The sequence below is a fragment of the Coregonus clupeaformis genome, unplaced genomic scaffold (assembly GCF_020615455.1).
Source record: "Coregonus clupeaformis isolate EN_2021a unplaced genomic scaffold, ASM2061545v1 scaf0238, whole genome shotgun sequence".
Classification (NCBI taxonomy): Eukaryota; Metazoa; Chordata; class Actinopteri; order Salmoniformes; family Salmonidae; genus Coregonus; species Coregonus clupeaformis.
In genome coordinates this window covers 274,375-285,978 of record NW_025533693.1, presented here as the reverse complement: position 1 = coordinate 285,978, position 11,604 = coordinate 274,375, and the positions used below count along the sequence as shown (strand labels likewise).

Below are 11,604 nucleotides of genomic sequence, written 5' to 3'. Positions count from 1 at the left end.
TTGGTGAAGTTCGCGCCAACGACATCTTCAAAGGTTACACGTATGCTGGATAGGATAGGCCTACTTTTGCGCACTTTTACACCTTGAATTGGGTGCACTGCGCAGGTGCCTTCCTTATTTGCACGGAGGCTAGCTGTCTGTTCAGGGTGATAGAGAGTGATGGTGAGTAGGGGAACCTAGGCTGGATAACGACATTAGATGGTAGCCTTAACTTTTAGAGCTACATTTAATTGTAGGCATACCGAAAAGGAAAAGTCATATTGCCATGCTGTTGTTGTCTTTTTACTTTTGATCAGTATGCCTTGTCAGTCAGTATCATTCCCATAGTCTCACACAGGCTTCTGCCCTCTGATGATCGAATGGCGACAAAAATGTTGTGTTTACTGGGTGGTAGGCCTCGTGGAATGTTTGCTCCAGACCTCTTAGTAAGAGTCAGTTGGCGTGCCTCGACCAATTGCCTCCTCAACAACAGTGAATTGAAGGCCTGCACTGCAATCCTGTGCTGTGACCTGATGGTGACATTTGAGAGAATGCCTTCATGCTTTGGATGAGTGAATAATGTTCATTGCACTGCTTGAGTCACGGTTAAACTAGGCTCTCTTGCCAGGCCGAACTGTCTGGTGAAAGACTTTAGAAAAATGATGTCATGCTGAAGTGAATGCATGGCTTCTGTGTGATGTGCAGTGCAGAGGATGTAACATTCATAGGCCTACTGATGTACAGTACTATTGACCTATGTGGTCATCCTGATTCCCCATCAAATGAGAGTTGATTGCTCTGCTAATGCACTCACTGGCAGGCAACTCCTATCCGTTATTATACATATATTGTAGTTTTATTGGAACATAGGATAACATAGTGTAAGGTAGTGTTGATCACCTGTTGGCCAAGATTTATTGAGGCCACTCCTTTTGGGGCTCATTCAAATAGACCTTCTTACAATATAAATATTCAGAGCGAAAAGAGTAGAGCATATAAAGGATACCATCATCCCCCCTTAAACTGCAGATGGATTTTGTGCATAGAATGCACAGCTTTTGTAGTGCATTGGGAAAACTGCTAAACAAGTTGACACACACACCAAGTGATGTCATAGGCTGCATAATACTCATGTGTTACTCAAAGTCATGTTCTAGTTCCCAAGAAATAGGCTTAACCATTTTCTAAAGCTCCAGGGAAATGTGTTTGTGCATGAACTAAGGCAAGTGGCCCATGGCCTCCACTGTTTCTGCTGAAATGGTGACCATCGGCCCCTTGATTACAGGGCAATGGTCCATGTCATTTCCTAAATGCCCCAGTACAGAAAGCATTACACAGCATGGAAGTGAAAGAGGGGGAGTTTTTTCAGCACCTTTTGAAGTACCTTGTCTTTATAGGTAAACATCAGGAGGATCTCAAACAGACACCTCACAGCTGGCCCTACAAAGAGAGTATGGGGTACAAACACCCTATTTAAGTACCCCTTTACTCCCTCAGGCCCAGACCCCCAGACAGATCACACCACCCATAATGTTTGCACCGCGGCGACTAGCACGAGATATGTCTTAAACGTTTTTCGTTCTCATGCTAGGCTAGCAAATGCTAAAGCTAGGATAGCATGGGGACGAAAAAGGCAGTTTAATAAAAAACGAGCAGTATTTTAATCTTCTCGATTTGTCATTTTGGATAATGGGATAATTAGGAGTACAGCAACATCTTCCATCCCTGGATTGAGGTACGTTTTCGAGCCATATCCCACGCTCATCACCGCGGTGCAAACATTATGGGTGGAGTGCATTTCGACTTAAAAGTACTGACCCTCAAGTCGAGTTTTGGCTAATTCAATCCATAGTGTGATTTAGCCATTTAGAACAAAAATATACTCATTTCCATCACTCAGTCAGTGTCGTAGTACATTTCAAGTGAGACACTATCAAGGTTTTAATAACTGTGTTACACTGAAACATTATGTGATATAATAATACGTCTCTGAAATGTGCAGCAGGGTGACACGCCCTGGCTCTGATGCCCTCCCACGTGCCAAGTTCTGCAACCCCACTCGGTCTGCCAAAGATGCCGCCTACTATCATGGCTGAATAAAGCTAAACCAAGGGTAACACTGAGGAGCCAGTCACCTGATACTACACCAGGTGTTTATTAGCACAAACGGTTGTTTGCCTGTGGTTTAGGCCAGGTGTGGCTATTTGAATGTCCTTGCGTCTGGCTGATGTGCTTCAGTGCCTCACTGTTTTGGTTTGCTCTGTCTGAGCCCATTAACAGTGTCATAGTGCCATAGATCAAAACTCCACTTATTGAAGTCTTGAGAGAAGTTAGTAAATCTGAAGCATCTATATTGTGGTTGAATAGCAGGGAATAATGCAACCTTAGTAAAAGAAAACAACCACCAGAAACATTCCCATTATATCCTCTCTGTTCTGTGCTTATGAGGGATAGCCCCACACAATCTCCTTTTGTTTTGACAGTAGGGAACAACTGAGCCCTGTCCCGCTTCATCCATCTCCTCTCATTGCCCCTTTTCCCCAGAGATGATCCAGTCTCACTAGCGTTAAAGACTCAGGCTTCGCTTGTGTTTGCCTGCAGGATAAAGCAGCAAAACCCTATAAGCTGGGGCTTAGAAGGTGCGATACCCATGGAATCCAGGGACTCTGAGGGGGCCTAGATAACTAAGTGCTCAAGGTGCCCCTGCCAGTCAGCAACACGCCTGGCCTCATCCCAATGCAGCATGATGTTTTAATCATTCTTTACAACTGGGATCTACACCGATGACTTTGGACACTGTTGTTGATCTTGGAGTTAAAAATACTGATTGGTGTGTATAATGTATATGTTGGGGGTGCATGCGTGCAGGTGTCAGTCTTAAATAGCTTTTGGCAGTGAAAAACATAATTTGTGGAGATTGTTTATGCCGTTCACAATTCTGCATATTCACTTTTATTTTGCATTTTTTTGCTGTTTATTTAACAGACTTTGATACTCTACCTCACATCACATGCCTTGTGTCAGTTCCCCAGTGCTGAACCCCTTGTATTCATTGACATCTGTTGTGGCAGAGGGACAAAATCACATTGGAAATGTAGAATGGCTGCCTTCATCCTACCTCGCTGGAATCCTCCAACACCTTGCTGCCAGTTTACATAGCACCATCGAACAACCATTCAATTACCCATCTCTGCTAGCGAACACATCGTTGCAAGTTCCCCTGGCTGTCTCTGTGAAGTCTTTGTGTTTTACAGAACTTGAAAGGCACATCTGAACTAGAAAGACATGTTGGCCCTGGGTGGATGGATGTTTATTTGGTTGACAGACAATAGAGTCAAGGCAGATAGATAGAGTGTAGCCACTATTTTTAGGGATTGTTTACAATCCTTAAACATTGCAACTTCAGTTTACTGGAGCAGAAAGCTGTAATTCTTTCAGGCAAAGACAAGGCTCCATTTAGCTCCATTTAGCTCAAGCTATCCAGTGGACAGAAATACATGTGTATTGAGTGGCCACACCTGTCTCACTCTTCCAAGGCTATTTTTCTTTAAGAGGCATTTATCAAAATGGACAGTTCAACAAATAAATAACTTGGAATTTACATAACTTGCTTTCCTCTCCTCAGTTTGACAAATATATTTCTGGTTTCTCCATTGAATAATGTGTATTGTAGTACGATAGATACAATATAATTTGATGTAACATTAGTTTGAAAAGTTAGAGAGCCATTGGAATTCTGAACTCCTATGTTATCACACTTCTTTCCAAACCTTTCAGTCAATTATTGTACAATTGATGTTGTCAGAAACAAGTATTAGTCTTGGTAGACCTGTACTAACAAGGGTTCAGACATGAAAGAGTCATTTTTTACAACAGTGGGAGTTTTATTAACTTCAAATTTAAGTTAGGCATTAGTCATGTGCACAGCACATACATCAAGATATTTAACAAGACCTGTATAAAACTACAGATAATGTCTAGTAAATATAAAAAAGACAATGGAAACAAGAGTAACAAGACCACAGGACTCAAAGACACGTGTTACTTGAGACCCAAGAGCAGAAACAGCACAGCAATGGAAGAAATAAGCACCCATAGGAGACAATAGATAATGAACATTTCAACATTTAACACTGAAACATGCTAATTATTCTGCATTTTAAGTTCTTGTCTCTGTACCATCTCATCAGAAAGATTCAGGGATAGATGAAATGTCTGAACAATTGTTCAAACTAATGTCTTGTCTATAAGGTGCATATTTCAGAACATTGTGTTGTGTTGCTTGTACACTTGCTGTATAAGCAAATGAGGTGCCTCTACTGAGGATGGAACCGGGTTCACAGAATATTTGCCAGTGGCTTCTCAGTCTTTTGTAAACATTATGGTGAGCCATGCAAAACAGTCTATTGGGGAACATTTGGCACAGCTGTGGCAAAGGAAAATAATTATGGGATTGGCAGTGCAGCCTGATGTCTTGGGTGACTAAATAATATTACCAACAGGTGTTTGAGCATCCAGGTCATATGTGACAATATTAAGTCAGGTACAGCATTGGATAGCTCTCTGACTCTTCAGTCTCAGGAGCTGGATGGTATGCAAGAGCATCATAGTCTTGACTCATTTTGGCTGCCATGTGCTCCAGTCTTTTTGAAGGGGAAGATTGCATCCAGGATAGGATTGTTTTATGGGAGACAGAGACTTCCACAGCAGGTGTTTAAACATGGACACAGAGAGTTCACCAACAACACCCTGAGATATTTGCTGTAGCAAATTATGTGTTTTCCATTGACTGAATTTAGCAAAGCTATTTGCTGTTTCAAAGTTACGCCTCATTAGATTTCTTAGGATTTGGACACTATTGTTACTATTGTTATATTGAATATAGAACAATGGGCCATCGCTTCCAGTTTGAGTTATCTAAAATCAGTACTGTACATTGTAAACTACCATGGTATGTGGAATGTTGAACCTGAGATGGAACCTTCTCAGAGGAGAATGAACACCATCGTACAATCTAGAACTATTCTAATAGTCCCAGTCGGTATTTGATAGAACGTTGCGGCCCTGCCCGCTTGTGGGGAAAACAACTGGTGGGTACATAGGTTACCCTATTGGCTCAGAGTAAAAACTTTACCTTTTTCAAACGCAATTTTTTGTTGTCTGCTTGTCTTAGTCAATTCCAAAACTACATTTAAGAAAAGTAAAACATGCCTAAAGATTAATTTTCAACATTGCCAGCTTCCTAGCATTCTCAATACTTAGAAAAAACGTAATATTGTAGGTCTTCCCTTATGCCCCTTTTCATGACAGTGCTAGCAGCCGAGTGAGTGAGTGCTGGCTAGCGAACGTTAGCCAAGACCAACAACAAACAAACGGACTATACAGCTACAAGTAATGAGTGGAGTTACAAACAGACTATACTATACAAGTTAAATGTCTTACCTGTGATGAAATGTTTTCCACACACTTAGCTACGTGATGCCTACTTGGACACCGGGTCCCCACATTTCCCGCTCTCCCACGCCAAATAGCCTGAAGCCACAGCACAGCGCTCTTCTTGCAGGCTCTATTTCCCTACGTGGGAGCATTGCGAACCATAGGTCAGGATTTTTTTACCTGGTTACATTGAACAACACAGCAGCTTTTTGGCATGTTTTGTTATTTCTGTATGACAAAAAAAACGATGACGAAGTTGCTTCTTTTACAATGGGGGTCAATAGGAAAGAATGTTGGTTTTCCCCAATTTGTGGGCGTGGTCGAGGGGAATTCCTTATTATTACGTAAATACCGACTAGGACTATAGAGAGAGAGAGACACCCTATGGCATGGACCATCTCCTGGTCAATCCCCTTAGTCTGAATGAATGTTCCCAAAGGAGGAATAACAGACTTTGAAGCAGCTTCGCTATGCTCTGCCAGTTACCAGGGGTTATATTTACAAAATATATAAAGAAAAATATAGGGTTACTGGTTGAGCATATAGTGCAGTCTAACAGCTGTCTGTAAATATTTCCACCATGATCATCCTTTCTAAAAGTAAATCACAGGGTAAAGATAGCTCAAACGTGACAAGGCGCAACTAGGACGAAATGGCTGCCTGCACTTCTGCCTATGGCATGGTGCTCCGAAGAGATTGGGGCTAATCTCAAACTGGTTCAATAGAATGACTTCAGGACAAACTCTAGAAAGGTTTTTTGGTGGGTTTGTTGATTAAGTGAGGTAGATGATAGATAACAAGGAAAGTGGGGCAATGGGAAGAAATGGGAGCCAATACATGTCTCCCCCAAAAATAATTTATAGCTTTTCGGTGTACACACTTGGGGAAAACATAACCTGTGACAATCATTACATTATCTTGGCTTCTTTTTTTGCACTCAGGGAGGAGTTCTGATCCTTTTGAGATCCAAATATCCTCCATACTGCTGAGGACTTTGATTTTTTACTTCCCATCATAAAAGCTGTATGTTATAGAGCCATGGCTATGGTTTCTGACTTGTGTGTCAGCACACTGACCTTGCCTTTAAACTCTAAAATTCTCTGCTTATACAATGTCAAGAAGATGCCTCTCTCTATCCAGAGTCTTATAGATCTGACAAAGATTGACTGCAGAAAAGTTCAAAGTTCAACCCCCTGGCAGAGCTAAAAACAGATTTGAGAGGGTAGGACTTCAACGCGGCTCTTTCTGTAACCAGTAGTAAGCTGATACTGTTTCAATTAGACTCCAATGCCATACAAAGAGTCCTGCCATTGGACAATTGCTTCTGCTTCTAAAACCAATAATTTTATATAATTTCACTTGTTTGAACTTCCGTCTAAGACTTAAAAGTTATTTCCATAGAAGAAAAATAAGTAATATAAAAGTATCCTTTGCTCTGTCACTGTATAATATTTTGTCTATAAACAGTGCAAAGAAAACCATAATTCAACAAAGGAATCTCACTTACCCAAACACTTATTAGCAGCAGACTTCTGATAAGTTAAAAAACATAAATAAATGTGTTGATCTCTGAAATTCCCCCTGAAGTCAGGACCTGTTTCCCCCAAATACAAAATAGTTTTACATAATAAATAAACTGATATACAAACTTATACATAACATTTAAGCAGGATGATACACTTAGTCTTGCATAAAACTCCAGTTGAAAGTGCATCGTTTTGAGTCCCCCTCACCCCACCTTATTGAGGTTAAGTCTATTTCTGAGTGACTCAGATTCTTGGCAAGAAATGCGTCACCGTCATGGCTGGTGACACTCGGTTTCCTCTTTTTGTTTTACCGGTCTTGCTTAGTCCAATGTACATCCTCGGGTATGCCACCGATTCGTAAGCATTGTAATTATTTGCCAGGAGAGTTTCTTTGAATTTGCACTCGTTGTTGTAATGAACCTAAAACAGAGAAGATTAGAAAGATGTTTAATTATAGGCTATATGTTTAGTATGAGCAGTATAATGGCAAAGACATGACCTAGACGTGACCTACTTTGTAGAAATTGAAACTTGACAAAATAGTGTATAATGTTTCTAACAGTTATATTCCATATATCCTTAATGAATGCCATAGGGGTAGGCTAGTCCATTTGACTGCTTGGTTTTGTCTTTAATGTTGATGCTTTTGTTTGGTAGGGATAACCAGGGCAGGTGATAAAACCGATTATGTTAGAGCCACAATCCAACTATTTAACTATCCCATCAAGAACATTAATGAATGTGCTGTGTTGTGGGGTCTATAGACAGTGTGTGTGGTTGGTATTTTGGGCCAGTTCATCTTTACTCTGGGAAGGACAGTAGGTGCATGTGGTGGCTGGCAATGCTAAGAATGGAATGCGCAGTCTGAATGATCTACTGCGCTACCGTTCCTGGGTTTATCCGGCCCACAATGAAAACATGGCCAGGCACTGGAAGCATGCCATAACCCAGCCCAACAATGTGACACGGAAAGGAGCTGTCGGGGGTGCTGTGGTGTATGTAGCAGAGGGAGTGGTTGCTACAGCTCAAGTGGTGACATGTCATCGAGTAGGCTACCGATAAGAACATCTACCGGCGGAAATCAACCGTAGATCATCTCATACACTCACAGATCCGTACAGCTTCCCTTTGCTGTTCATAGCCACGAATAGACCGCTTTGGACGCCAAAGATTGTCACAACTCCTCTCTCTACTGGAGATATCTCAAGGAGACCTGGAAAGAGGAAAACAAATAGTCTTGTATGTGGTTCACATGCAACTATCTTCATATCACGTCATCAGTTGATTTCACTCATGTCTGGAGACAGAAACAAATGTTCAAATTGCGCGAGCATGCATCCTCCAAGAAAGAGGCTTGTAGTCGCTGTCAATTTAGAAGCCTTTGTTAAGGCCTAAAGTGCAAGTGAAATATAACACCAAAATATCAGTTGGTATAGTGTAATATATAATTAAATATTCACTATTAGCAATTGTGAATATGAAATATTAAATGGAATTCAACAATAAAGTACTGTATTGCTGTTTTGCTATGTATTTACTGCAGCATACTGTAAATGATTGTGCATTGTGGAGAAATATTGTGGCAGGAGAAAGAATTGCTGGCTCATTAACATATCTTAAGGCATGCCTTGTAGTGGCTATATTGGTTGCATCCGATAGTGAGAGTCCTGTACCAATTTAAGTGATATGTGGTAGTAGTTCCCTAACAATTAAATGTATATAGGGAACAGATCAGAGTGGTAGCGGGTCTTAAACCTTTTAATGGTTGAATATTTACCCATGTCCATTTGATCTGTTTTGCCCTGTAATCACGGACAGTTTGGAAGCCTTTGTTTAGGCCTCTAGAAGTGCAAGTGATAGAAAACACCAAGTATTCATTAGTATGCTGTAATATGCAAATGCATACAGCCAACTTGCTTGCTCTAATCCCTTGTAATTACAGTAAAATACTGTAGAAATAATTGTCTTACCGTTTTAATAGTGACTTGTAACATATTGCACTGTGTTTCATTTCTCTGGCATCAAGTTACCATGAATATCTCAGTATTGTATTGACACTATCCACAGATAGTCAGAGAATTCTCATAAGATATCTTGTTGTAATTATAATTATTTTGAATACCAATGTATCCTCAACTACAACAACATTTTCAGTAACGGTTACAGAAACGTTTTACTTGCTATTACTTTTTACTTGCTATCAACCTTGGTTGAATGCACTGACTGTAAGTTGTTAATGACAAGAGCACCGCTAAATGAACAAAATGTCAATGTAAAAATGAAAACTTGCAAAGAACACTGGGTAACATGTCGCTGCATGGGTAATTCCAGTAAAATCCTGTAAAGTATATTACAGTAACATTTTTGGTACCGTAAAATGGATTACCGTAAAATGGATAACAGTAGCTGTACTGTAAAATAAATTAGAGTAACCTACTGGCCAATTACTGCCAGTAAGTTAGTGTACATTTTACAGGAAATGTTTGACAGTGCATTAACAAACATTGACACATCATTTGTTACAGATAAGGTCAATCAAGCAGCCTATGGACCTCTGATGCTGTTCTTGTGCCTTTTTATTAAAAGTGTCCTAACTGAAGCATCATATGTCAACTAATGTCCAATTTAAGTCCTCACTTGTACTTTACATCCTGGACTTTTGAGTCCAGAATGATGTCTGGCTCCCTTTTTTAAAGGTGTTTTTATGGCGACTAGAGCTGTTCAAACAGTATCTATGTAATGTATCTCCCTTGAATTTTATGTCATGTCTCAAAATAGGCCAAGGGAACACAAAACAACCTTTAAGTTCACAGGCAAACCTTGTCGATATAGGCGATAGGGGCGTATTTGTCACATTATATCGTTGAGAAGATACAGGGTCATATTTGCAATGACAACTGTTAGACAAGTAAATGTTTGTTATTCTTTGTGTCTGCAAATGTAATCGAATATGACTTTGTCTCGATGGGACATTAATTTGACACGTAAGGCCAAGGGGTTAATTTACCGTAACAGATCGCCGTCCTAACTTTAGGACGTATTGGATATTGGCTTGGTTCCTAGAAATCTCTTATTTCAGACACTGGTTTCAGAGTGGAAAGCACCCACACATCATTTTTAGCCTCCAGATGTTCCAACGCATACCTACCTTATTCTCTCCTTTGACACAAGACACTTAGGCCTGTTTATTTAATAGGCATTGCTTTTTAGCTAGCTAGCATAGCACTGCATGTTACCGATGCCACACAGACAACGTATTTCATCAGCAGTGAAATAAGAAGCAAATTCTAAAACTGCAATCAAGTCATATCTATTCCACTTTCAAATTAAACACATTGGTGAGGCATTTCAGACCGTGCCAAGATAACCCTGCCCCGACACTGACACTATCACATAATATGCCAGATATTCATATCGTGATAATATGTTGATGAAGACACGATCTAGCAGTCTCTTCAAATAATTATAGGCTAATTGGAATACACAAGTGGCACATAAAAACATGTTTTTATACATCTAATTAAAAAAACATTTGCGTAAGTCACTTAAGTTCTTTATAATTGATTGCATGAAATATGTTATGAAATATTAAATATTTGATTTCATTTTATGAAAGGCCTATTCTAATACCAATGGCTCGCACGGGAACGGGCTATAAGTGCATGGAATGACCAGGCAGGCCAGAGTTCAGGTTGGGAATGACAGCACAAGAGGTACATGCAACCAATGTGAGAAGACAATCTAATGCGTAAAAGTGCAATAATCATTTTGAACTTACTGTAACGGTTTTCATTGTGCACTCCTGTTATTCTCCCATCGGGTGAAACTTGAATATGAAACCCAATTCCTACATTGCAATAAAGGCGTCGTAGCCGTTTAATGCCCATAAGATAGTCGCTGTCCCGGTTTATCTCTCGTTTCTCCCCAGGGATCCGAGCCAAGGACCGCGAGTACAGTGTCTCCCAGCGTCGTTCCACTGTGCCATTCAGCCTGCCAGGGAAGGGGGCACAACGCACCAAACTAGACATCAGTCCCAAGACCAATAGGCCTATTGGTAAGAGGGCCGATTGAAAGGCCATCCTTACCAACACTGCAGTAGCCTACAGTGTTTGTTGAGGGAGTTTAAGGGACAAAAAATATCACCACTGTGCCGGCCTTTAAGTTGGACTCCGAATAAGAAAAAACGAACGAATGAAAAAAAGCAACGAAAGACTCTCATTCCAAGACAAAGATGATGAGTTCCCTTTGGTGCGACATCTATTCTTACTTGGTATGACTGTTCTCTCCGAGGTAACGTGTATAGATTCGAGTCGAACTTGTCCAAGTATAAGTTGAGAAGTGTTGGCCGTCTAGGCAAGCGCGGCTCAGCCATGCCGCTTTTCCCTCTCCGACGATATTTATATCTGCTGCGAAATTACATCACGCACTACCTACTGCATCACGGGACAGTATTCTAAGCCACTCTAAACAGACGGATCCCTCATAATGTACATGCTGTGCCAAGGGTGGGGAGGGAGGGGGGCGTTTAACAAATGTAAAAACTAGACTTGCCCAGATAACAAAACAACAGTTGCCAGTGTTCACTCATATTGAAACAAGCAAGACCGCGGGAAGTTGTCTATACAAATAATGCCCTTATCTAATAGTGGAAATTAGAATAAAG

At 40.6% G+C, this 11,604-nt stretch overlaps 1 protein-coding gene across 1 annotated transcript; it reads right to left on the bottom strand.

Annotated features, from left to right (window-relative positions):
* Positions 1-3,866: 3,866 nt before the first annotated feature.
* LOC121557693 (fibroblast growth factor 4B-like) lies at positions 3,867-11,308 on the bottom strand. The gene is made up of 3 exons (XM_041871195.2): positions 10,720-11,308; positions 8,051-8,154; positions 3,867-7,361 (listed from the first exon to the last, which is right to left on the bottom strand). The coding sequence occupies exons 1-3, from the start codon at positions 11,018-11,020 to the stop codon at positions 7,185-7,187; spliced, it is 582 nt and encodes a 193-aa protein (XP_041727129.2). The 5' UTR covers positions 11,021-11,308; the 3' UTR covers positions 3,867-7,184.
* Between the last annotated feature and the right edge of the window lie 296 nt (positions 11,309-11,604).